This window comes from Lissotriton helveticus, chromosome 7 (assembly GCF_964261635.1).
Source record: "Lissotriton helveticus chromosome 7, aLisHel1.1, whole genome shotgun sequence".
In the NCBI taxonomy this organism is placed as follows: Eukaryota; Metazoa; Chordata; class Amphibia; order Caudata; family Salamandridae; genus Lissotriton; species Lissotriton helveticus.
The window spans coordinates 142,066,249-142,093,824 of record NC_136068.1 but is presented as its reverse complement, the minus strand read 5'-3'; the positions used below and the strand labels follow the sequence as shown (position 1 = coordinate 142,093,824).

Genomic DNA, 27,576 nt, shown 5'->3' with positions numbered 1-27,576 from the left:
TTAGAAAGTCACTGTACTTTATGATGGAACAGGTATTTTGATGGAATGGGAAGGACACTAACATTGCTGGCACTTCTGTAGTTGTGTTTCCACGCCCTCTTCTTAAGTCTGTGGAGTCTGGTATGTCTATAACAACAATGAGACCTCCTTACAAATGTGATACCACCTATCTTATCTTTTGTACTGAGGCAGCAATGCCAAGCAAGCACTGAGAGAGAGGGTCATTCCTACTGTGTTTGCAGGGCTCCTGAATAGTGGCACACAGACAGAGGCAAGACCGATTTGCTTTGGTTTACTATGAGAAGAAAGAAATGTAAATGGTCTTCTTGAGGGGCATCAAATTTTTTACCAGTAAGAGTTGTGATATTTTAAAAAGTTTCAAGCTCACAACACACTTTGCAGGACTTTAGCCGGAAGTGAGAAACCTCTAGTAAACTAGAGAGTGGCTGGGGATGGAGCATCAGAGTAGGGGCATCCCCACATCTCTGCTAGGCTAACACTATCTGATGGTGTCTGAGATTGAAGCTGGAGAGATTAAGTGGGGTTATCCTGGCCAGCTTCATGTTGTGAAAACTGCTTACCTGCCAAGTGCAGAACCAGGGATGGGCACAGGCCTCCAACAGAAGAAAGCTGTTGGAGGTTTTGTGTGGCATGTGGCTAATGGAGTCAAGTTCTGTGTGTACTCTCGAGAGAAAGAACACCGCTAGAAGTCTGAATCTGGTAGACTGCCAGACCATGAACATATGTCTTCAAAAATCGAAAGCACAAGAGAAAGTGATGAAATAATCAGGAAGATGGTGCCTGCCTGCACCAAGAAATGTGTGTTTTCTAAAAGAGGGTTAGAGTCAGCTGACCCCTTACCTGCCCTCAGAGGCACAAAGGAGCATCAAAGAGGACTCTTCTTGTGAAGCAGATCAGTTAACTAATTTGGTACTGTTCTCTGAAGATTCTTGTTTAGAACTGGGAGGTAGTCACAATGCCAGCTTCCGTTCACTGTGTAATGATTTCCATAAGGAGAGCTCTCCAGTAGAAGGTAAGGCTTCTAATCTTAGGACCAACGACTGACCATGAAACTGAGAAGGTGGGAGCATCGTCCACTGGCTTAGACAGACTCTGTAGGCTCTATAGGCAAGAGGTCCTACCTAAAAGCGAGACATAACTTCCCTAAAAGTAACTCTGTGAAGTGTGGACTCTGTGAACTGTACCCGCCTGCACTGGGTGACTGACTTGACTCTTATGCAGCTTCTCTGGCCGGTTTGAAGGGAAGAAACTCTGAAGCCGTGAGCCACACATGTTTCGCTTTTGGAGTGAGAGGACAGCTCTTGTGGTCCTCTTGGAGTAACATGCAGGAGCTTTCACTGACTGACCATGCAAAACAGTGAAGTGTTCAGGGCAACTGTTACATGAAACTCTATCGTGACTAATCCAATTTTTACAGTTTTGGTCTTATTTTACTCATAAAATACTTGGAAGTGTTGCGGAGGGGCGTCGACTGATGTGTGCGCCAAGAACGACCCATCTATGAGGTCCGTGGTAGCCCTCGAAAACGCGAAAAGATATGAGGAGGGTGATGTGCCCACTATGGACTACCTCTGATATAATTTGGTTGGGGGACCGCCGATGCCCAACGATCGAATCCAGTGAAATGATATATATATATTTTTATTGTGCATCAAGACGCCTCAGGGCATACGAGCGTCTATAAAACTTTTCATTATAGAACTAAACACAACCAAGTATTCTATTTTAAGTGCAAATATGGGCATGGAATGGGGCATGTCACACAGTGTGGATTCATAGCACCAATCGTAACAGATGGCAAGATTACTCAACCTGGTTGGAATCACTTCATTCTTGTTATGATTTAAATCTGTGATGGGCAAGTCACACAGGTCAGTGCTTTAAATGGGCAGGTACTGTCCGGTACTGAGTATCTGCACTTCGTTAATTTGAAAGGGAGAGTACCTGCCCTTCTCAGCTATGCTGCAGTACATTTAATAGGAGAGTACTGGAACCTCTCAGGAGCAAACTTCTATATTTCCACTTAAAGCTCTGACACGTCTTCTTAAGCCGTCTCAAGTCAAAGACAATAGCAACTGGGACATCCTATTAAAGCATATATCTAAAAAGCAAATATTCTGAACTCATTTTATAGAATGCTTTTTGTTTGTGGCTTTTTATATTTTTCCATGTTCTATAGAGGGCCAAGTCTGTGTTATTTCTCGAATGCTCGGGCTTGCATTGCTGATGTTTCTCATTGATTGTCCATATTGTTTTAGATTACTGTCGTTTTTTAAAAATCTATTTGTATAATTCACACTACAATATGATTTCTCATTGGGCAATGTTGTGTGTTTGAACATGTGCATTTGCAGTGTTCCCATTTGTGCCTAAATGTATGTTCTCTGTATGCACCGGTGGTGTCTGCTTGTGCATGCTCGTTACATAGCTAGCCATTTAGCATTGTTTCTCATTGCTAGTCCTGAGGATTCAGTGGAAGCGTAACACAGCCCCCTGCAGCGGAGGGAGCCTACAGCTTTCCAGGGAGCCCCCAAACCTCCAGGGGGCCCCATTCACTCCAAGGTCCAATATCTGAGAGATATGGGAGACTCAGGGTCCCCTCAACACCTTCTGCATGCAGAGACGTTTTAAGGCATAGGCAAAGTGGGCAATTGCCCAGGGAAAGTGAAGTTTCTCTCTAGCTCACTTCTGTGTATTTTTGTATCTTAACCTTTAACATATAATTCAGTATTTTTAGCCAACATTGAACTAAAATTGCAAAAAATGGGCAATAAAATTTAAAGTGGTTCCAAACAGGGGCCCCCGAAATATTTGGTGTCCAGGGCCCAAAAAATTCTTTAAATGATGACACTGCCTGCAGGCGTCCTCATCATTTTGCTTTTCACCACCGGCATGTAGGGAAAATCGCCATCACAGGGGCCTGCCCTTTCTCACTATTGTGTAAATTTAGTGGGTCTCACCAGTCTTGTGGACCATGGGGAGAGGTTGTGGCGTAACAGTCAGAGTTGCTGCCTTTTGAACTGGGGAACCAGGCTTGAGTCTCTGTGTCGGCTCAACATCCTGTGATTCTGGACAAATCCCTTAATCTCCTGTGCCTAAAAGCCCCCAAAAATAGAATGTGTAATGTAACTGGTGCTCATTCAAATTGCTCCATTACCTCCGGTCGAGTATGTGCTATATAAAACTTGATAAAAAATGTGGATTACCCAAGGGGCCCACAGTGTAAGAGGCCTGAGTTCAGCACACTTTGGCTAGATGTTTATTAGTGAGCCCTGCCTTGTTCCTATAGGCCCAGTCAGTCATTATCTTTCGCAGAGCTGCGTCAAGATGTCACACCGGGTAAAAATTGCATGCAACTTCGCTTTTGTCTTCCATCTCATTGTGGGTTTGCTTTCTTGGCGTAGAACTTCTCGTTGTTGCCAAGTAACGGAACTCCTTGACCCCAGCAGAGAGGCTCTAGAGTGGATTCAAGGAGAATTATCACCAACGCTCTGTACTTAGGGGGGTGGGGGATCATGCTTGTGTATGTATGTGTAAAATGGTGGATATGCGGGCACGCAACATATCTTGCACGTTGCAACCTAATTTTCTTGGAGTCACATTAATATGATTGCTTACAAAGCTAAGTGAGTGATAACTATAGACAGATGTGTATTAAACTGTCCCCACTTCTTTTCTTGAGAGAAACCACAAGCTGTGCCTTCTCTGCCAGATAATGTAGTCTTTCACAGCAATCTACTGTTAGCAGGGGTGTTACTTTCATTAGTGCTAGAGTAGCATGTTGGATTATATTGTATGGTTAGTCATGTACCGCTTCCCATATTCCTTGGGAGGATTGAAGAACTTTTGGAATTGTTGACGAAGTAGATAGCTACTCTGAATCTGCAAGTTTGTTCTGCGAACAAGCGACCTCCCCTCTGGATTCTTATGAAAGGTGGTTTGCATAGTAGTTGTGCCATTCTTGAGCTGTAGTTCCACACTTGGTCTTCATTTTTGAATATGGATTATAGGAAAATTGTGGGGAAGTGTGGCTCAATGGTTAGAGCGGCAGACCCTGATGCAGAGGTCTAGCCCGGGACCAGGGTTCAATTCCTGCCTCGGCAGGGTCTTGGGCTCAATTTCCTCAGACCTGATATTTCTCGCCTCGGTGCCTATTCTAATCATGGGTCCCACTCTGCAACTCTGGGCAATAGCTTTCTTAATCTCCACAACAGCCCCAACAAGGCTAGGATGCCTGGCTTCACCTTGGGGGTGCCCAGGAGTGGGCACTTCACATGGAAAGCCAGGAAGGGTTCCATAGCGGTATGCGTACAAGCGCCTGAGATACCCCTTTGGGGGTCGATTCGGGCGCTATACAAGTACTACTACATTTACATAAGCCAAGCAAGAGTTAAGCTCACACCAGCGTGAGTGGTCTTGTAGGCCTTACTCCAGTGACACAGGTCAAAAGGCCTGCTCATTTCGACTGATCACTACACAGCAGGCTACCACCACTGCACACATACACACTCAGAACTATACTTACAACCACCTGTATGCTGCAGTGCTACATACTAACTTGATGTAGGGAGTGAGGTCCAGTAGTGGATCCTGGCAAGTGGATCTCGGCAGCGAGGTATGAGAAAGCGACTGCTGCACCGATCTGCTGTTGCATGTGTGCAGATTCAAGCCTGCGACCCCGTATGCCAGAGAGGGCCACCATGAATTTAGCTGTGGCTGCATCAATTGGGCTGTCATCTGTGTACAGGTAAAAATCGGCGACCAAGAAGGCCAGAAGTGGCCGCAGTGAATAGTGCATTACTGACGTGCTGATCGGGCCTTAACCTGTGTGTCAGAGGGGGCTGGGGTAAAGAGTGAATTACTGTTGTGCCAATCGGGCCATAGCTCATGTGCACGGTAAAGTCGGCGACTCCATAAAGCAGAAGGGGACTGCTATGAAGAGCAAGGATCGTCACCTGATTTCGCTGGTGCCTAGAGAGAAGGCAGCCATGGTGAACTGCGTGTTACCGCGCCCCTACTGAAGCAACAGAACCTGTACCATTGCCAATTAACTTCAAGAGGGGTCTAGTTCTGCCACATGGCGCTATATGCACTGGAATACTTTTGACTTTGAAAGAGTCAGAATAGGACTCCAATATAATGTTAATTATATCATTATTATTTAATTTACATTTTAATTTATAAAATAGCCATCCCTGAACCCTTAAAATACACATTATATTACCTCTATACACTGCAATGTACCAGTAGTGCATCTGCTAGAATTGGAATGCCAAGGGCCCCTCAAGGCCAAGTAAGTGCCAAAATGTGAACTAAATCAGTGCTAATAACCTTAATACATAGATAGATAGATAGATAGATAGATAGATAGATAGATAGATAGATAGATAGATAGATAGATAGATAGATCTAATCTTATAATTCTATCCCAGATACTATTGAAAAGTAACTTTTGCTTTGCTTTTTAATTATTTTTTCAGTCAAAGCAACACTCCAAAAACACAACTGCATAATGAAATACAATATTTAAAATACCAGAACTACTAGTTTGATTCCAAGATAATAAATACATAATTCATAGTGAATTGTAGAATGAATAGTGAACTGGCCTTATGGGAGCAACATAAAGAGAAAAATAATAGGAAAAAGAGAGGAGAGCAATGGAACAAAAGACAAATACTGCTTGGGTTTTGACAACTATTGTGACATCATGCACATTCATAACAGTTATTGTACAACTAATGAAACTGCACCGGAGGTAATCTCTTTGGAGGTCATGAAAAATACTCCGCCAAAATCCCTTTAATAAAAGGTGATAAAATAACATAAGGTTCCATTCACCTATAATAGTTTTGCAACAAAGGTAGCTATTATTCACATCTAGATAGATTGTATTAAGAAGTGAGTACAATACATTCTGGTACAAATTACTTTGCTATGTATGGCCTTGATATGTAGTCCTATTTTTAATCCGGTAATTCGATTTGTCTCTTTTCGCTATACATAACCAGAATCCCCCTTTCGTTTGGAAGGGATGTTGTGTAATATTAATTTGTGTATATGTGAGGTGGGTCCTCTAGAAGGAGCAACCTTAATCAATGTTTCAACTATAACCTATAGAAAATTTGGTTTGGGCGATCTCAAAAGAGTGCAAAGTATTCTGTCCACCCATTGTCCTTCGTTCCTGTGCTTGTTGGTATTTCATTACATGTCTGATATTGAGGATGTGATTTTTAAATTTGTTGTTATGGTCATGAGGTGTTTGTGTAATATTTTGTTGTAGTGGTAAGGTAATTTAGAACATTTTTTATTTTTTTGTGCTGTAAGCGAACGTCCTATTGAATTAAGTTGTTTAGATTTAAAGTTGTTTTTTAGATAAACGTGTCAGGATAGTTAGAAAAAATGAAGTTGTATTTTTTTCTGCTTGTGCAATATACACAAAAGTTGCATCCTTTATTTATATGTAGTGCAGATTTGAGAATGAACGCAAATTTAGATACTGGGATTTCTAGTATGTTTGCCAAACCCTGTTTATCTTTTAATTTTTCTATACAAGCCTATATGTGTATGTTGTAGGTGCTTTTGAAGCTGACACAAATTGTTGTGTCGGGATGTCCTTTTGAAGATATCTGAGAACATCTAGTTACATTTGCTTTCAGAACATGCGTAATACGTGACATATTTTTCACCGTGATTGGTCTTGCTCTGTTTGTTGGGAAGCATCATCTTCCTATGAAGCACATACTCTGATTGGGTGAGCTTCGGGCACACAGATCTCCATGTTTTTAGATAATAACCCTCTACTGGCTTCATGTCGTAGCATAGTATCTTGTTAGTAATCAAGGGCCAGGTGCACTTACATACTGGTCGCAAAAAGTGGTCGCTAATTGTGCACTGAATGTTTGCGACCAGTATTTTATTTTGTGAACCAACCTATGTACCAATAGGTTGTTTTGTACAATAAGGGATTGCAGGGGCTTGCAGAACGGCCGGTCTAATTAATATCATTAGACAGGTCTCAAACTATGATTGGCTGCGATGACCGAGATGGTGGCCTGAAAGGTATAGCAGACCACAATGCATGTCATAACATTTCAAAATAAAAGATGGGTGTTTTTTTTAAGCATTTGAATTTCTTTAAATGAAATGGGAGGCACCTTGTTAAAATGAATGATTTCCGTTTTGAAAAACTACAGTGATAGTTGGCACTGGTCTGTGAGACCAATGGCTACTCCCCTGAAGTTGCTACTCTGATCCCCAAAAAAGACGAGATGCCACTTTCCGGTTTGCGAGCAAGTTACCACCCAACTTAAGAGTCTGTAACTTATCAATGATTTGTGATCGCATTTATGTTTGCAAACCAATCCGAAAGAGACGCCCCTTACATGCCACTATCAAATTGTAATTCGGTAATCATTACTAAAGCCGTTTTGCAAGCCTAAAAATGTCAAAATGGGTTTTGTACCTACATGGAATGTTTTCTAGTCACCAATCCCATTTTTTATAGAATTTGATGGTTTGCGACCACAAAAACACTTTGAACATGTGGGCCATTGTGCCTTATAGTTTATGTATGCAAACACCATATTCCATGTAGCGCCGACTTGTAGCTCAGCGGAAGATAGACTTCAACATTTTGCTCCTAGGATGTGTAAAACGTTTGGTTTGTGTCACCATGCAGTTGTATAGCCCCTCATGTGTGATGTAGTGGCTAATAATTTATTTTCACAAACATCCTATTTTACGTAGCACCAACTTATTAAAACGAGCAGACAAGCCACACTATGCACAGCTGTGCTTTGTGGTGGTTGGCTGCACTGTTTGGCATGTGGTGAAGCCCTGCAGCTTCTGTGAACCCTAACAGGGGCTTAACGCAACCCTAGCCTTGATTATTATTATATTTTTTTAATTAAGAATTATTATTTTTTATGAAAACTCTAGTTTTTGGTTCCTGTTTCTGAATACAAAATCACATTTTTTTCAGTTACTAATTAGTTATTTACTCTGTTTTTAACCCCCATGTCCCCACTTCTGACGGAAGCCTATTACTTCCTTGAGGTCATGCACCTCTCATAGACCAAAATTGCAATTTTCAAGGTGGTGACAAATGTTTTAATACAGTTCGTCATTGAATCACATTCTTTGAAAAATTTTAAACGGCGAAGAAATAGAAATTATTATCCCATACAAGCCCATTTGGCACCTTTCTTAAATGCCAATATCTCAAAATATACTGACCAGATTTCTATTGAACAGTAAAAAGCATGTTTTCTGAGTAAAATGTTATAGTTAGGACCACGTGTTCAAGAACTGGGTTTTTTTGTTTGCTAATAGCTTTGCCTCCGTTTGATGAATCTGAATCTTCATGAACGTTTTCAAAAAAGTCTTATCTACCTCAGTTTGTTCCTGGAAAGTTTTGGCGTGAAACTTCAAGCGGGGCAGAGAAAAAAGGGGGTCCCAAAACGCATTTCGATTTTCCACAGGACAATCGAACAGCGATGCTGCAACAACAGCTGAACGAAATTACACCAAATTTGCCAGAAAGGAAGATCTTGATCCAGAAAGCATGCAGTTTTATGATTTGGTGTAAATCCGTTCAGTGGTTATTGAGAAATTAAGGCTCAAAATGTATGTGTATTTCACACCACTGTTCCACCGCAGGGGATCCCCGCATTTAAGTGGCAAAGATGCTCCCGCCAGGTGGGAGAACAAAAGTTTCTCCCTGCTTATTCTCCTGCGGGCAGGGAAACACAGAATTGCTCCCAAATGCTGCTTCCGCCAGGTGGGTGCAATTCTGGTTCCCTCCACACCCAAGATATATCCTGGCAGCAGAGCCGGCGAGGCTGCAGGGGCCATGGGCCCCCATCCGCTGCCGTCAACGTGGCTGATGTTGTGGGGTGCCCCAAGTGGGCACCTGGGAACCACACTATTCAAAAAATAAAAAAAATAAAAGGTGGCCAGCTCCTACACTTGTAGGTAGCTAGCCGGGGCTGCAAGGGCCCTGGGGCTCAGCTTGTGGCCCAAACAAGTTAAATAAATTGGGTTTATAAAAAAAAAAAGTGTTGTTGACTCCTAGAAAAATTTCAGATGTAGGTGTCCCGGGTGGGCACTGGGGTACCCAAAACATTTTAAAAAGGCCAAAGCCCGTGTGCAGAGATTGGGTGGGTGCCACTGAGGGGTTGGGCGCAGGGCCTCATCACAGGCCAGGCCCGGCACCCTACTGTATGCTGTGCATGGCCAAAGCTCATGTATTATGGGGAGTAGGGCGCTCATGGGTGTTGTGCACAGGGCTTTCACCCGACTGTACACTGCGTATGTCCAAAACTGCGCCCTGCAAGAGGTAGGGCTCTCGGCTGGGTGGGGTTGGCCACATGCTATGGCTTTGAGCCAGGCCTGAAAACTTCACACCTCGCATAGCCAAGGGCCAGGCGCAGCAGGCTTTTGGGTGCCAGCGGGGGTTGGGTGCAGACTATAACTCACACACTTGCCATGCACTGCTAATTATCTCCCCTATTACATCACTATTGACATGTTCAATGACATTAGTGATAACATCACAGCAACATCTGAAATCACACTGTCCACAGAACGGTGCAAGTTTTAGTTAATTTAGAGCACGAGTTATAGTTACTTGAGATAACCATAACTTGTGAATTTCACTGTTTTTGTTTGTTTAAACTGATATGATTTAACTGACATTTTCACCTAACTATAATGTCTCTTTAACCTTTATTTTCATTGAATTTCTAAGGTTTTTATAAATGTTAAGTAACATAATATATTATTACACTTCCTAACTATAGTGTCACTTTAACCATTGTTCTTTTCAGTGGAAAAAAAAAAATATATATATATATATATATATATATATATATATATATATATATATATACTTCACAAATTGATATTGTACTCAAGAACTTTCCGAGCGATACTTTGAAAATACTTAATAATGCACTATGGGGATTGTAGTTATTTGTTCCAGTCATGTGACTTTGCCCTTTTAAAAGCACGCACCTGCGCACTATTTTGTTTGACTTTCACCCGTGAGCAAGGCAGTTATGCCGAAACGTTGGGAAAATGAAAGCTGACATTGCTGAATTCTGAATTAAAACATCGCTTCCAGTATTGGGCCTCAGTTGTTGCTTTACACGGTGGTGTTTTTATGGGCTGCTCCGTGCCCATTTCCTGAGGCCGCCCTGTAGGGTTGGGGGCTCCGGAACGGGAGAACTGTGCTTGGTGTTAAAAGGAGGAGCATGAGCAACTCACGCACCCAGCCTACCAAGGAGTGCTACTATAGCGAAAATGGACCTGCGTGAGGAAGGGAGTCTGGCAGGTGACAGCCTGATATGATCGTGCTGAGAGCAGAACTTTGATTCAGTTCACATTGAAAGTGTCAACATCGCGGCAGCGTGGCAATGCACCTGACTGTGTTTTAAAGGAGTTCCCACTTTGTTAACAGTGCATTGATGGAGGAAGAAAAACTTCACAAATTGGTATTGCACTCAAGAACTTTCCGAGCGATACTTTGAAAATACTTAATAATACACTATGGGGATTGTAGTTATTTGTTCCAGTCATGTGACTTTGCCCTTTTAAAAGCACGCACCTGCGCACTATTTTGTTTGACTTTCACCCGTGAGCAAGGCAATTATGCCGAAACGTTGGGAAAATTAAAGCTGACATTGCTGAATTCTGAATTAAAACCACGCTTCCAGTATTGGGCCTCAGTTGTTGCTTTACACGGTGGTGTTTTTATGGGCTGCTCCGTGCCCATTTCCTGAGGCCGCCCGGCTCCGGAACGGGAGAACTGTGCTTGATATATATATATATATATATATATATATATATATATATATATATATATATATATATATATACTCACAGACATACCCACAGTTAGAGGCTGAGGCATAGTTCGAACTCAGATGCGACAACGATTGTAACTCACATATCATAAATGATCTTGCCTGCCATGTTTTTCTTTGGCTATGAACAGCAGGGGTTGGCCGCAAGGCATACACCCAACCTGCAGTGGGTGACCAACACCCTCTTTACACAGCCTTCATTTCACTTGCATGCAGCATGGGTTTTACACAAAAGTCCTGGCCTCCGGCTGGACCCTGCTCCCAACCCGCCACAGGTTAGCAAGTTCCATTGCGCATAACCTCTACCATGCAAGACCTTTGGCTCGCTGCAGCTGTAATTCTTTCCTGACTCATACTTGCTATCCTTCTGCCTTATACCCCTTCTGCCTTTTTTTAATCTCTGTATGAACGTTGAAAATCAAATCTGATTTGTGATTTTTTTTACAAAATGACAGATAACCACTACTTCTATTGACAGTTTGCAATTATGTTTTAGTAATGAATTACATACATAGTTCTATATTTTTTCTTGTATTTTACTTATGTTTTTCACACCTGTAGATCGCCCTACCAATGCCCTGAGATCAGGCACTTGCCTCATCTTTCCTTTGAATTTAAGTCACAAGTCAAGATAGATTCAGTTTTCAAGATGGTGAAAATAACTAGAGAACTTCTACAACCCAGTCATGTGTCAAACAATCCAAATATGATTTTCACCAGTCGTGAACCACTGAATTGGGATTTTAAACATCAAAGATACGGGAAACTGTTATTTCTTTGAAGCCTAGCAACAAAACTGATATCCAGTGCTTTATATGGGCTGGTAGTGTCCGGTACGTAGTACCAACACTTTTTTATTTTGAGAGGTAGAGTACCAGCACTTCTGAAGACAGATATAATACATTTAATTGGAGAGTACCAGCACTTCTCAGAAACAAGCGGGTACTCTAGTACAGAGTACTATCTGCCCTTCTATATTCCCATTTCAAGCACTTCTTATATCTCAAAAACTACTGTTTGTACACTCTGTAACTCTATGCTGTATATGACTGTGGTGATGTCATCAGTAATGTCATTTGACATGTCAAGCGTGATGTAATATGTGAGTTCATAAGCTGTGGGTTGCATGTTATAGTTAGCGCGTTAAACTATAACTGGTGAATGTCAGAGGTGTTTTTGTTTCTAAATGTTCATTTTCACTTTATTTCACTAACGTACAGCGCTGGTGTATTTGAATAGAAGCACATTCGGCCGCCAAGCTTCCTCTTGGGCCTGGCACCGGCTCTCGCAGCATGGGGACGCCTCCATTGTTGCTTGCTGGTTTGGTGGGTGTCTCGGTGAATTGTCCATTGTCCCCTCGCTGTGCGAGGCTGCTGGTGAATCCACGCGTCCTAGCAGCAGAAACACTGTGCCTGGCACCTGTCTAGCTCCGGGAGTGCACGCAGGCCTGGCTGCCATGATTTGGAGCTCTAGGTTATTATAGAGACAGACGCGTGTGAACTGTGCGGGTCACAGGTAGGCCTCCCAGAACAGGCTCCCTCAGGCGTTCACTCCTCCAAGGTCAACGCACCGAGCACCGACCTCCCGCCGCCCGGGCCTTCAAGGCACCCAGAGGCGTCTGCGGTGCGGCCTGTTATTATGAGGAGCCTTGCCCTGGCGGCCCGGCCTGCTTCCAGTCAGGAAGCCCCGGCGCCCCGCGCTCTCCGCCCCGGAGCCCAGGGGACTGAGGAGAGGCCGCGCCGCTCCCCTCCCCTCCCCCCGGCCTGCCGCGCCGCGCGCTGGGTGTGCCGCCGCCGGCCCTCGCTCGGTTCCTCTTTGGCGGATTCTGTTCCTCGCTGGCTCGTTTGGGGAGGGTGACACAAAGGCGGGCCGCGGCGCTGAGGAGGCGCTCGGGCGGGCGGGGGGTGGGGCGCGCGCAGTACTTAGCACAGCTGGCCTCTGTTTAGCAGTGTCATCAAGGGCATGGGCAGGAAATCCTGCAGAAGAAGCGGGGAGGACGAAGGAGCACTTACTGACATTTTGTGAAGCGAGGGGAGGGGAGAGGTGTGACCGCCGTGCAGGGGAGAAAGGGCCTTGTTTCTCTGGTTCCTCGGGACGTCGGTGCAGGGGACATGCGAGGGGACCGCCACCAGGGAGACAAAGGGGGCAGCAGATGGCCAGGGGCTGTAACTGTATCAACCGGGCCACATGATGTCACGGATTAGAGCCTCGCAGGTCCTCCGAAAATGCGTGGCTGGGCCCCTCGGACGATAGAGGGCAAGCCTCGCCCATGAAAGCTGCAGGTCTCCCCGGCGTCTTCGGGAAAGGACGGCCCCTGCCTCAGAGTCGGCTTCATGCGGTAAGACAGCGCGTTGGGTTAATGCATCTGCTGCAGGGGACAGGCATGATCTCGTGCCCGGATGGCCCGACTAAGTCTTTCTCCCTTCATGGTGGATAAAAGGAGTGCCACCGAGTCGTGAAAATAATAACTTCGATTTTTATGCAGCGGCGGCGATTTTATCACCCCTGTAAAGTATTTTGGTTAGAGGGCGACATTATAATCCCGGTAGTCAAATAAGATGTATTGTTCACTTATTCCGACCCCTCGTCCTATTCTTTTTTTAGGAACTCCGGTGTTTAAGTCTTCATGTTACTTACAGCTGTGATGGCCCAGAGGTGGGTTTTGTTGTAATGAAGACGTTGAGGATGAGTGGTGAGGATTATGCAGGGGGTATGGTGGCGCGATAGGTATAGACAGGCAGGTCCGTTTGTCCTGCCAGTTTCCCCGATGTCCCAGTGTGTTTTATAGTCTCCAGTCTTTATGCTTGCAGTTGCAGTTTTATATAGCGCGAACTCGACTCGCAGGTACCGGAGCGCTTTTACATGATCACAGTTACACTACACAAGGACACATTCATTTTTGTAGGCACGGGGATATTAAGTGATTTGCCCAGAATCACAGCATGGGGGACCGACGCTGACACTCGAGCCTGGTCACCCAGTTTTAAGGTCGGCTGCTTGGGCCGTTACGACACAACCTTATTCCTCTCTCAGAGCTCTGGTACCCTTAGTTTGTCCAAGGAGTATTGAAACAGGGGCTCTGTTTTATCTAATTAGTTCTGCTGCTTCTGGCATTCATCGTTTGTTTGAGCAAATATTTTCCAAAGTTACTCCCGTGCCATCCCTCAAATTCCCTCCCCCTGGTTCGTATCGTATCTTTCACTTCTAGGATCACTCCTCCACTCTGTAGTGCTTTCATTTCATTAAGAGGTTCTACTATCTCAGCAGCAATGCTGGGGGCCAACGGAGTTGTTGACAAACCTAAATTATGTGATCACCTAAAATCGCCGTGGAACACTGCCAGCATCCGCGCGACAGTGTTTTGGGTCCTCTTTTAACATCATTGTTTAAATTCTGCGTAGTTATCTTGCCCTATACTACCATGGAGTATAGTTTGCCCGTCTGTTTACGAAAAGCGGCGCACCAGCACCAAAATAAATACATGTAGCTGCTTTTTTGACACTTTTATTTAACTCTCTCAGCGCCGTAACAGGAATAGTGTTTATTTTTCCCTCATCTAATCTACCTCATCCTCAGAATCATTGTGTACCGATGTCTTCCAAGGTCTTTTTACGGTTGCGTGTGACGCACGCGGCCTTTCGAAGGTTTTGGGCTGAGGAAAAGACAGCGTTGCTACGAAAATTACCGTCTGCCCTACATACGGGAGTATCTCTGTAAACGTGGGAGGAGTTCACTTGAAGGAACTGAAAACCCCCATTTCTCCCCAGGGCTGTAATGAAGTGCTCAAAAAAGGAACCACATGAAAACATTTATTGTGGAGAAAGTGGAACTGAACGCGAGCAACGCAACGTGCTACTGCTTCCACCCCATTTTACTCTTTGCCACCCCTCGGGGCTCGGTTCTGGTTATGCCCCGCCTGGTACCACTTTGGTACCATAGACGCAGGACAGAGTTAAAACAACCAAAACAAGCCCCCCCCATCTCCTCTCCCTCCCAATGTAAAAACAGTTTCAATCGGGTCGGGGACAATCGATATTTGCCCGGCGGTATTGCCTCTGTGACCCTCTAGTTATTTAACCGCTTCCGCGCTACCGCGTTTACCTGCTGTGCGCTGAAATTCGAAAAATGGCTTGATTGTGACAAAGCCAGCTCGTCATGCGCGCAGCGCAGGTAACGCCCATGACGAGCTGGCTTTGTCACCCGCGCTGAAGGGGTTAAATCAATGAAGAGGCAGGCGCTGGAGACTAGAAAGCAGGAAACAAGGTTTTTTTATTCTCTCCGGAGGAGAACACAACGAAACGGACAGAAGGTATCGTTCTGAGGTGCTCTAACTTACGTTTGAGGCCTGGCCCCTTATATACAGTGTTTTATGGTTTTATTGCAGTTTACATATATGTGACAAAGCTTTGATATACGGAAAGACATACCCGGAATCCCCCTTTGGGGCCCGTTCCCACACACATTTACAGTTGAAGTCCCCACCCTAATCACAACAGGTGGTGAGCATCGCGCAGCTGGATAATCCGCCGATTCACGGGATGAGGGGAGTCTGATTGGATCTCATGGGGTGGGGGCTTTGATCAACCCGGGGATTTCTTTGATGGGGGAAGCTTTCTATTGTACGGGGAGGGGCGAGGGTGGTATCGGCAGAGCTGGGTGTCGGCTTGGGAACGGGGAGGACAAAACGGGCACACGGGGAAAAAGGGGGTTTGCATCTAAGGGCCGGAGATCATGAAAGGAAAGCAGGGAGGTGTCGCGCTGGGAACAGGATGAGGGCCGGGGGCAGAGCAGCGCCGAAGAGGGTTTTATGACTCCAGGCAGGTGCAAGCAGGGGGGTGGTCAGCGGGCAGGCTTAGCGAAGGCAAAGGGCTATGTCAGGGGCCAGCGGCATGCAAAAGGGTTGGTTCTGATCGGGGCATCTTAAAATGGCGGGCGCGCACGACAAAAGTGTGGCATCAGGGGAAGAGGCAAGATGGCGCAGATAATGTTCACCAAAACGCACTAATTTTCCACAGTCCCTCCTTTAACATATTCAAGACATCTTGTTGGTTCATTTTCTACTCGGGTCTATTGTGGTGAGCATGAGAGAGAAAACGGTAGGAAACCCAAGATAAAGAGTTGCAAACAATACATTTTGAGGTTTCTAGTTTTTAGGAGGTGCACCTATTTGATGAACTTTGATAAATTTGTTCAGCAGGAAAGTCATAGGAATGAAATACAAAAAACGGCGAGCAGCAAGTACATATCATAACGTAAACTGGCAGGTTAATACATATTTCGGATTCGGATTGGAGCAGGATCAATACAATGGTGGCTGGGAGAGAAATGAGGCGTAGAAAAAAAACGGTGGTTTGAGGATGTCAAATGTTCGAAGTTTACGAGTTCTCATTGTTCTTTGTGGTCTTTCGTTGGCGCTGTTGAGCACCGGCGGTGGAGCTACAAGTCCGGCTCTGTTCTAAGTTCTGCGTTGCAGGGCACGACCCTTTCCTCGCGTTTCTGGTCGGAAAGGTCCTTTTCGCCCCGTGTCCTTTGAGGTGATTGTCAGAAAGTTCCGATGGAAGAAGAGCGTTCAAGACAGTCCATAGGGTAGGTCAGAGGAAAAAGGGGGATGGAGCAAGGCCAAATTAGGAACAAACTAGGGGAACGAGAGACTTCAAATAGGCGGGCGTGTGACGGAATTCGGAGAGCGGGGACTTGTCGACAGGCACTGGACGTCGAGCAGGGGCATCAGGTCGACCCTTTCTTTTCATGCTGTCGAAAACAGTGCCTCGTCCTGCAGCTCTTTTCAGTCGTGGTCTCGCCTTGGCTAATGTCGCAGGTGTCCCTTAGTCTGCAGTCGGGCCTCGTGCTCCCACATCCGGTCCTTCTCTCCTCCAACAGCAGTACCCTTAAACAAGTTTGAAAAGACAGTTTTTTAGAAAATTTTCGGATGAAGATAATCAAAAAAGTCTATTTCTCTCCCAGCTCCAGGCAAAGAATGAAAATGTCCGTCATTTTTAACGTTCACAACTGGCATATGAATGACCGGTGGCGGACCTGCTGGATTTACTATGACCTTCCTTCATAATCATTTATTACAGGCATGACGGTTCATCTGATGGTAACCCACCTTCGGGAGACAAATCTGGCAAAGATATGCCGTTCTCTAGAGTTTCACATTTACAAAAGGGTACAGTGAGTCGTCAACATGGTACTACACAGGTATTTTGCTGAGAGACGAACATGGCTAAACATTTCCTTTCTATCGGTGCATCCTGTTTTTCAACTACTGCGGGGTTCATTTTGATGATTTCTTTACCTTGGTCTAGTCTGTTAACCTTGTAAAACATCATTCTGGGTCCTACGTAACCTTTTACAGCCCGGTTACTTAACTAGGAAGGACAGGGGTTTTATGGGAGACAACCAGGGACATAGACAGGGGAGGTAGCGGGGGTGATCGTTTTTCTGGTTTGGGTATTGCGACGATTCGGGGAGGGGAAGGTCGCGTATTCTGAGGTCCTTGTTTTATACTATAGGAGCCGTTGACATGTAGTTCCCTTATTTCGGGCCAGATTAGGGAACCTCTGTTGTCTTACCTGTCCTTTCCCTTACGGCCCAACCTGGGTTCATTGACTTCTAGCGGAAAAGGAGAGGTAATGACGCGGCCTCAGGGTGATTGCATTAAAGACAAATGTTTGTGCAAATACTGACGGTATTTGAAGCCAATTAGGTGGTGTGCTAGGGGTGGCGATCTGCCAATTTCGGGGCTAACCACTCGGGAGAGTGGTAGTGCAAAAGAGAGAGAGAGAGAGAGAGAGAGAGAGAGAGAGAGAGAGAGAGAGAGAGAGAGAGAGAGAGAGAGAGAGAGAGAGAGAGAGAGAGAGAGAGAGAGAGAGAGAGAGTGCAACGGCAGGCTAAATAGTGCACGTGCAACGGAGAGGGCGGCAGTGCATTCAAGAAAGGCTATTTAGTGCATTACACAGTAAAGGGTATTCACGAGTCCACGTTAGAATCTTGTAATCATGCAGTTTGAGCATTAGACAGGGTAGAGGGGACGTGCTTTGGGAAAAGGAAAGAAGAAAAAAGGAGGTACCATTTTGTCGCACTTTCTCGCATTCTCGGTCCTTTGACCAGTTGGGTCAATGCTTCAGTCACACACACACACACATTCCCTCACAGTTTCGCATCATACGTGACATGGGTTCATTCTTCCGGTCTGGTTTAAGGGTGGTCACTTTTTATCAGGTTGTGCTAATTTTTCGGGCTTGTTCGATACGTGAGTAGTTTGCAGGCGTGCTTGGGCACTACCCTGCGGCGCTAGTCCGTTTCGTGTATTTGGACATGGCAAGGTCTCAGATCTTCGCCACACCTCGGCTGTAATTTCTGACGTAACCTGCAGAGGGAGGAAAAGAGGGGGGGTGGGGGAGACAGCATTCGCGTGCATTCAAATACATGGATTCATAAGTCCTTTACTTACCTCTTACTCGTCTTTTCCTCCTTGGGGCAGGGTCCCCGGGGATATGGTTTTCGGAGTCGAGGGGGGGTAGTGTGTTCATGTAGGGCGTGTGCGGGGAAACATAAAAAGGAAACCAGAGGTGCCTAGTGCGAGGTATCTAGTCAAAGGATATATCTCACTATCGGGATCCTTAAACCTCTTTCGACGCCGTGGCGTTCTAAAGTTCTTCGGTTCTTGGGTCCCTGCTACTTCGGAACGTTGTACTTTACAATATTTACATTATTTAATTTCACCCTCCTTTTACATTCCCTCATTTACACCATTCGTTTTACCCATCCTTGGAAGTCACGGTCTTCCTCTACGCGAGAGTTCATGAGTCAGTCGCGTACTTTTAATGCGGAGCGTCGGGTTGTCGATCCGATCCGTCCTCCAAGGCCGGGCAACCATCTTCCTTTAACCTTAAAGAGAGAGCAGAGTAGGGTGCACAGAAAAAGAACTTTCCTACCCATCCCATATTGTTTTAAAATAAAACATGCAATACCCGTCCATAGTTTCAAAGACTTTAATTTGCAAATTCATTTCAGCATATGGATTAGGAGGGTGTGGTCGTATTTGGTCGGTCGTGGCAATGGCTAAAGTGCGTACAGTGGGGGGTGTCGTTTGCAACAGTAAAAAACATCGGAAAGTTTTACTCATTCATTTGTAAGAGACTAAAACGTCTATTAATTGGCCGGGGGTTCGGGGGCATATATTTTCATAATTTAGAAACATAATCATAACAGTTGTAATCAGATTTCCTATATGCATACCGTACGTACGCATCGTAAATGAGGTTTACATCAGTTATAAAAATATAATACATTGTATATTCGTAATCAACATTTGTAACGGGGATCCTTTCATACTGTTCGTCGAGTGAGCTCTCCTTGTCTTTTCTAGCCAAGTGTACAAAGGATCACAAAAATCTCAGAACATCAAGTTTATATTAGTGCGAAGGAACACCACGAGGTGTTCGTAAGTTCCGATTGATACCAGCGCCATTTTGGGCGGGGCCGGCACAGTCCGGAAGCAGCATCAGGGGGAAATGTTTCCATTACTGGCAGTTTGGACCAGAGTCCTTTTCGGCGGTTCTGGACCAGAGTCCTTTTCGGCAGTTCTAGAATTCACGCTAACAGAAGGTGTGGCAATGTCATGTTTGTTTCGTTGGCGATCGAAGCAGCCGTCCCTTACCGGAAACCTGCTAAGGCCGAAGGCTCCGCCGGGGACCTTTGCATGATCTTCAAGGCTGCGGAGATGCTGTCGGAGATGGGGGCTCGTGCTCCATGGGACAAATGTTCGAGTTGTATGGCTGGCCAAAGTTACTCTAGTGGCCGGGGCCCGCCTTCCAGCGGATCCAGACGCCATTTTGAGGCCCTACAGGGGCCACTCTCGTCGAGTTTGCAAGAATGGAAGAGACCCTTTGGAGTGAAGGGAAGAGGTCCCTGTTTTGTGAGAGCGGGACGTTCAGCTGGGGTGCAGCTGTGATGCCCCCACCTGGGGGGGCGAGGGAGACTCGTTCACATCGTCTCCTTCTCCCGGTGCACTCCATGCCGCTCCTTTTCATCGCCCTGCATGAAGGCCTCTCCACATCCGGTGTTCCCCAAGCGTCACCATTGTACGTTCGGTGCTGCGCAAATACTGGGGTGCCACCATTGTGTGTTCGGTGCTGCGCAAGTACTGGGGTGCCGCCATGGTGTGTCCGGTGCTGTGGAAGTATGGGCACCATCGCCTGACTGGGGGTGTTCGGCGCCGGGCTGGGGGCTGGGAAACCTCCTACCGGTGGAGGTGGGAGAGGCTCGTCCGCGTCGCCTCTCCCTCCCAGCCCAGCTTGGACAAATTGTTGTGGAGGTACGTGCAGGACATCCCGCCGTCCAGGACTGCTGCGGCCGTGACGGAAGAGAAAAGGAAGAGGTGCCTCGCTCTCCTCTTGACATGTGGCGGGACTACCTTAGTCTTTCCAGGCCCGTTGCGGCCGGCCAAAGAGACATGTGGCGGGACTACCTGCAAATGCCCAGGCTGCGGGCTCCCGCCTCTCCTCCGGCTCCCCCATACGTTAAGATTTCCTGACCAAGAGTTGGCGGCGGGGCTCGCCTTATATGGGTTGCCGTTGGTTGGGCGTAGCCGTAACCCTGCCCTATTTTGGAAGGTTCCAGAATGGGGGGGGGCGAATGTTCTGTTTGACTTCTATTTTCTACAGTTTATCCTTATTATTCCTTGTTTGTTGTGTTTAAATTAAAAGTTCAAGTTTATTAATGTTCTACGGATTTCGTTTTATCATTTCTTTCTTTCCAGGTTGCTTTTATGCTAAGTTTCTGCTAACAGGGGTCGAGTAACACGGAAACACGTGTAGAGGGGTGACGCAGATTTGTACATTTACATACACACGAACTCAGACGGGGGACAGTACAAGTACGACATACAAAGACCCAAGACAAATATAAAAACAGTTATCGGTCATAATTATCTCTTTCCGTCTGTAAGTTTTTAAACGAGGCTGGGTTCCCGTCTTGACATTGCCCGACCTAGGAGAACTTGATCATGCCGCTGAGATTTTCCCGGCGAAATCTGTGCCATCGGGCATAATCAAACGTGGTGGTTCTGTCTGGCCTGTCTATGTAAGTCGGGTTCTTCTCTGTCTCGCGCCTTTTCTCGTACTGTCGGTCTGTCGTTCCTGTCGGTCCTCTGCTCCTACTCACGCTCAGTAGAGTCGGGCATTGGGCTTTCCAGTGTCCGACATACCTACAAAAAGCGCATTGGTCTGACCCTAAGTCTGGTCGTCCTTGGTATAGTGTCGGGGGGTAAGTTGTGGGTAGCGGTGTCCTGGGGTTGTCCTGTCGGTATATTTCCCTACTTGGTTTATCCTCGTCTTTTCTCTGTCGTTTCGTAGCCTCTCTGCGCCACATACCGAGACTGTCGAGCATAATTGGCGTCGTCTTATTATTTCGAAGGGCTATTTCTAGCGTTTCTATTTTATCAAGGTCGAAGGATCCTGCCAGTGGCCACTGTTTGTCTTGGCTATCTTCGGTATACCTGTGCCATAATTTATTATAAGCTATGGTAACTAACCCATAGTTTATGAACATGTCCTTATTAGGGGTGCCTTCTAGTGGAGCCATATGGTCCACCTCTAACACCCGGTCCGGGCTAAACAGGCTATTTATCAATGGGGAGAAGACAGACATGACGGCTCGTAACGAGGGACTAAAAAGTCAGCACTGCCTATCTTATCACTAGGTGCAAAGACTAGACAGAATATTTCTATTCTACGTTGTTTGCAGGCAGTGAATACCTCATGGATCCCAAAAAAAACCAATAGACCAACAAAATAACAATGGGGAGAATGAGTAGGACCGCAAAGATCTGCGTCACCTACCCTTTTCACTATCTGCAAAAAGGATGGTCTCTTCCCTGCTTGCAGACAGAGAATCTCCAGGAAACAATAGTTTGTGAACAACAGTTCAGTTTCAAGCAATTATTGAGTGGGGGAGAAAAAAGAATAAGCACGGCTGCTACCCTACTTATCCTCCACTGCTTGCAAAGGGAGAGAGAGCCTGTTGCTTCTCCGTTTGCAGACAGTGAATCTCTAAATAAAAATAAACAAGGCAATACTAGTATTTTGAACAATCAAGCGATCAAAACAAATTTCGCAATTAGTCGTGGCAACACGACCTTACCCGGACCATGTGGACAGTTTCTTGTCTTCCGAATCCAGCGCCCGATCGTCCTCTTTTTCTCGTATTTCTCACGGCACTCCTGATGGTTCCCAGTCAGGACCGTAGATCACTCGAGAGAGGTCTGTTCGGAACTAGTGAAGTTCGGATGATCGGCTGCCAGACGAGGGTCTATTGGGCAAGAGCTCTCCCGATCGTTGCAGTCGTTCACTCTGTCGTCGGGACCTCTCCCACTGGATCCACGAGTCGCTGATGGGCCCCACGCTTGGGACGCCAATTGTAAAAACAGTTTCAATCGGGTCGGGGACAATCGATATTTGCCCGGCGGTATTGCCTCTGTGACCCTCTAGTTATTTAAATCAATGAAGAGGCAGGCGCTGGAGACTAGAAAGCAGGAAACAAGGTTTTTTTATTCTCTCCGGAGGAGAACACAACGAAACGGACAGAAGGTATCGTTCTGAGGTGCTCTAACTTACGTTTGAGGCCTGGCCCCTTATATACAGTGTTTTATGGTTTTATTGCAGTTTACATATATGTGACAAAGCTTTGATATACGGAAAGACATACCCGGAATCCCCCTTTGGGGCCCGTTCCCACACACATTTACAGTTGAAGTCCCCACCCTAATCACAACAGGTGGTGAGCATCGCGCAGCTGGATAATCCGCCGATTCACGGGATGAGGGGAGTCTGATTGGATCTCATGGGGTGGGGGCTTTGATCAACCCGGGGATTTCTTTGATGGGGGAAGCTTTCTATTGTACGGGGAGGGGCGAGGGTGGTATCGGCAGAGCTGGGTGTCGGCTTGGGAACGGGGAGGACAAAACGGGCACACGGGGAAAAAGGGGGTTTGCATCTAAGGGCCGGAGATCATGAAAGGAAAGCAGGGAGGTGTCGCGCTGGGAACAGGATGAGGGCCGGGGGCAGAGCAGCGCCGAAGAGGGTTTTATGACTCCAGGCAGGTGCAAGCAGGGGGGTGGTCAGCGGGCAGGCTTAGCGAAGGCAAAGGGCTATGTCAGGGGCCAGCGGCATGCAAAAGGGTTGGTTCTGATCGGGGCATCTTAAAATGGCGGGCGCGCACGACAAAAGTGTGGCATCAGGGGAAGAGGCAAGATGGCGCAGATAATGTTCACCAAAACGCACTAATTTTCCACACCAAGGAATAGCATACCTCTTCTTTTTTCAGAATTATAAACAACCACATAATCCAGCCCCAGTTGTCAATAGCTTGAAATGAACCAGAATAGATAAAACAATTTGAAACCTCAAGATTATTCACTTTGCCTCACCTATGCTACAATATTTTTTGCAGATTCCTAAATTGGCTCAGTAGGTCGGTGTGCCTTCTGCCCGCACTAACTTGTATGCCAACACCACAGGCGTAAATCACCACAGCTTGTTTCAGGCTATTCTTTAGGCCATAAAACAAGGACCTTAGGAACAGGAACATAGGGTAATCCTAAAGTATGTTATTAAAGTCGGAGCAAAACTGAAAGCCGTAGTGGCAAGCACTGTATGAAAAAAATAGTATTTCTAGATTTGGTGAGCCCCCACTCAGGACATCTTAGCTGGACAAGCTACACAGGTGCAGTTCAACTTGCCTAGGCTGCGTCCACCCAACTATGGACACCAAACGGGCTTGCTGTCTAACTACAAAAGAACTCTATTCAAATTTCTCAACAGAACTCTGTTCAAATCCCTCACCTCAGTTTTCAAGGTCCACCAAGGTAAAGCGCTCACCATCTTCCTTCGCAATATTACCTCCAATCACTTCCTTATCCGCCCAAAGCATCAAGTTCTTGCCCCACTCTGCCCTTGAACACACTATTCTGGACCTGAGAGCATCCCATTCCCTTCAGTTTCAAGAAGGCTGTCAAAGAACACCTCACCAGTGAGTTGTACCACTGATGTTCGGACGCTGCCATGTTTACCCCTCAAAGAAAAGTGCCACAGAGAGCAATTTTGGAATCCTGTGATATGGGCTAATGCAAAGACAAACATACGTTTTCAGTTTCTTTCTGTCACGCCGCTATTACTCTCCCTTTGCTGGTGGAGTGTGCTTTGCTTCCAGCTGCCACTCTAAATGTTTGACTTTTATTCTTACTACATTACAAGCGATGGTGGTGGTCCTCCTAACTTTAACATTAAGTTATTTTGGAGAATTCGGGCTTTCTTTTTCAGATAATCAGTTCCTCAGCCTCCAGCGAAAGACTAACTTCTTCACCTTTTGCATGCTGCTTTCAAGGGTAAAGCACGCGATCGCACTTTGTGCTTCTCAACAAATTGACAGTCTCAATTTCCAAAGCGTGTGTTATGTTATTGGTGTTTGTATGCTGTGTTACCAGCATCATCTACCATTAGAATGCCTCCATGGTGCATTTGTTTCCACACTATTCTGGGTTTCTGCACACACTGGAGTTTGATTCACAGTACGATGAAGGATCGGGTATTCTGTTCTGGTCCACTTGTAATACTGCGTATTCATTGGTTGGTGTGAGGGTTGACTGTCCACTCAGTTGCAGAAGGATCACTTATGGTCACGTGAGACGCTTGTGGGGAAATGTCTTACTCTGTGAGCTGAAAGTGTAAACATTTAGTGAGACATATGGCCAGAGGATTTGCTTACTATTCTCTTAGGTCAATGGGATGCCTACTAGCGTTTGATGCTTACAGATCAGACTTGGGTCAGGAGAATCTATTTCTTGCATTCATCACCCTCTCATCCCAACTCCGCCCCCATAACACATTTTCAGATAGTTATACCCTGTTTATTAGATGCAACTGAGTTATGCTCACACCAGAATCCTTTTGTTTGTCCGCCAGAATCAGAGATATTAGAATGCCGGACTTTGCATATTGCTTCAGACTGCAGGGATGTTATTAAGGACATGTTAAGGGCCCGTGACTGGGACATGTTGTAGTCGAAAATGGATAAAGGTTCTGTTATCAAATTCAAGTGTTCTTGTTGTCCTTTGAGGTTTCAGCCACCCTGCCTCTACGGTGCAGGTATGATGCATACACAAATGCTACTCCATTCTGTCTTCCTCATAAAGGTTCGTGCCCTACTACCACGATAACAAGAGGCAACAGAGATGGCCACGTTAGCTTTTTTAAAATAATTATGTTAAGCAGACGAATGTCAATGCAACCCTTTAATGAGAAAAAGGAAAAATGTACGTTATTCTAAGTCCCCGTCCAGGGGATGAGGAGGATTGTTCCGATGGTGGGTGATTATAGTGAATCATGAACTAATTGTATGGTTTAGCACATGTGCCATCCTCAGTCGTGGTTATTCCGTTGTGAAAATGTAGTTGACTTTACAGCAAAAAAATTGTGTTGCTTCTCTGAGGATCAAATTTGTCAGAGGTGGTCTAGCTGTACACTTGACTGAGTTCACAAGTTTGAGGAGAAATGCTCAGACAATTGATGGAACTCATGTGGGTACCACATACATCACTCACACACCTATAGAGACAGCCACACAGGTGCAAAGTGCATGCATTCCATATGCACCAGTAAGCATTAAGCCTGAGCACAAGCCCGAAGTCAGGTGTTGCACAAAGGTTATATCCTTGAGTCACATTGGTGTAGGTTCAGAAGTAAGGGCTGGTTGATGGGCTGTTGTCTTGCACAAGGGTGTGTACCCGCTGATACACCCTCCCAGTCTGCCTGCTACTGTTCCCGGTGGAGAGCCAGGGTAGGATTCGCAAAGAGCAATGACGTTCAGTCCGTTACAGCAAGAGGCGTAAAGTATAACCACAAGAGTGGACAGGCCTTTCTTCCCAATCACAATCTCGCTAGATATTTTTTTGATTTGTTGTGAATATGTTAAATGTTTACTCTCTAGTTAACAGATATGGCTTCTTTCCCATTTCTGGACACAAAACTACCTCAATATTTAAATAGAGTGCACAACAATTGCAGTAATAATTGATATATGTGAGACTGTATATTCCCAGAATTTGTTCAATCTTCACCTGATGCTAGAACAAATTACAGCAGTGCAAGTAAACTTGTGTAAGTTACATACATGTTTATCCTTCTTGGTGTGCAGTAGGTACATCATCATTCAGATTCATTTCTTCGATGTTACATTTCTTCAATGTTACACTATAATGCTGAGTTTGACAGTCAGCACGTTTCACCATCTAATGGCCTATGGCCATAGGGCTTTCTCGGGGCTTCAGTGACTGGAGTTGAAAATATTCTTAGGCTTGTCTCAGTGTCTTGTAGTCTGGTTAAGGTGGTAGCTTACCATGGTCAACGTATTCTTAGGATGTGGTCTGGATACAAGTCTAGAATGCTGTTTGATTTGGTTCACCCTGCCAGTACCCTATGGCCCTTGACTCTCTTCCTAGTGGTAGATCACCCTATAATTTTCCTGATGTACTGAAAGGGAGGGAAGTCTCAGAGGAAGCACACATTGCAAGAACTCTGTAATTTAAAAAGTCGCTGAGATAGGCCCCTCAAGCCCTGATGGGATGCAGTAATCTCATGCTGCCAGAGTCCATGGACAGACACTGCTGGACTTTAGAACTCACCGTACTGTTGCAAAGATAGGGAGGAGGCAGGTTGAAGCTCACACCTTTGAGATCCAACAAAACTTGCAAGTTCCCCGCTGGAAGGAAATTCACTGTGCTAAGATCTAGCATGTGTTCTTACTGTTGCGATCCTAGAGCAAAAACTAGGCAATATGCTCTTACGCTGTTAAAATGCTATTGCCTTCCTTGGCAGAATACAATGCACCAACACTGCCAGGGCCTTATATTGCTTACATAACATTGCTGGGTTCATATGACATTGACATATAGGTGGGAGTGCACACTGGTAAGGTCCTTATGGAGTTGCAAGGATGGTATAACACAGATAGATACTATAAGGTAAGAAAGACTGCTTGGATTCTGTTGCACAGTCTAGGCACTATAAGCTCACACTTTTAAAAGCCTATAGGGCAGACAAGACACTATGATCTAAGAGAGCTTGGTTCCTGTTGCAAATTCCTGAGCACTATAAGCTCACATTGTTAGGATTCCATTGGGCAGACAGGACACTATGAGCTAAGGCTGGTTCGATTCTGTTGTGCAGTCCTGGCACCATAAGCTCACACTATTAGGATCATGTAGTGCAGACATGATACGATGAGCTAAGACTGTTTGGATTCCACTGTGCATCCTGATATGATCCAATAGCATAAAAAGGGCACCAAAAGCGCACAATGATAAGATTTTGTGGCACAGACAGGACACGGTCAGACACTGTTATGAGGGATTGTAAGAGCACTAATGAAAGTAAGCCCTCACAACTAGGATCCTATGGCACAGACAGGGCACTATGGACTAAGACTACTTGGGTCCTGTTGCACACTTAGCACACTATAAGCTAGCACTACAGAAATCTTAGAATACTGACAGGATATTTTAAGGTGACACTGCGGGGGCCATATAGTACTCATGGAAAGGTGGAAGCTCACACGGCTGGATCTTATTGTGGTAATTAAGGTAGCAGCCCATACTGCTAGCCTATAGCGCTGATGTAACACTACC

General features: G+C 45.7%; 1 protein-coding gene across 4 annotated transcripts in view; it reads left to right on the top strand.

Moving 5' to 3' along the window:
* NOL4L (nucleolar protein 4 like) overlaps positions 1-27,576 on the top strand; it is a 412,363-nt gene that overhangs the window by 234,802 nt on the left and 149,985 nt on the right. Inside the window, exon 1 of one of the 4 annotated variants that reach the window (XM_078651787.1) lies at positions 12,821-13,227. The exons of the other annotated variants lie outside the window; for them this stretch is intronic. Within the exon in view, the coding sequence (XP_078507913.1) occupies positions 13,159-13,227 (69 nt within the window). The 5' untranslated portion in view covers positions 12,821-13,158. Of the gene's footprint in view, positions 1-12,820; positions 13,228-27,576 lie in introns of those variants that run through there. 4 annotated transcript variants of the gene reach the window in all.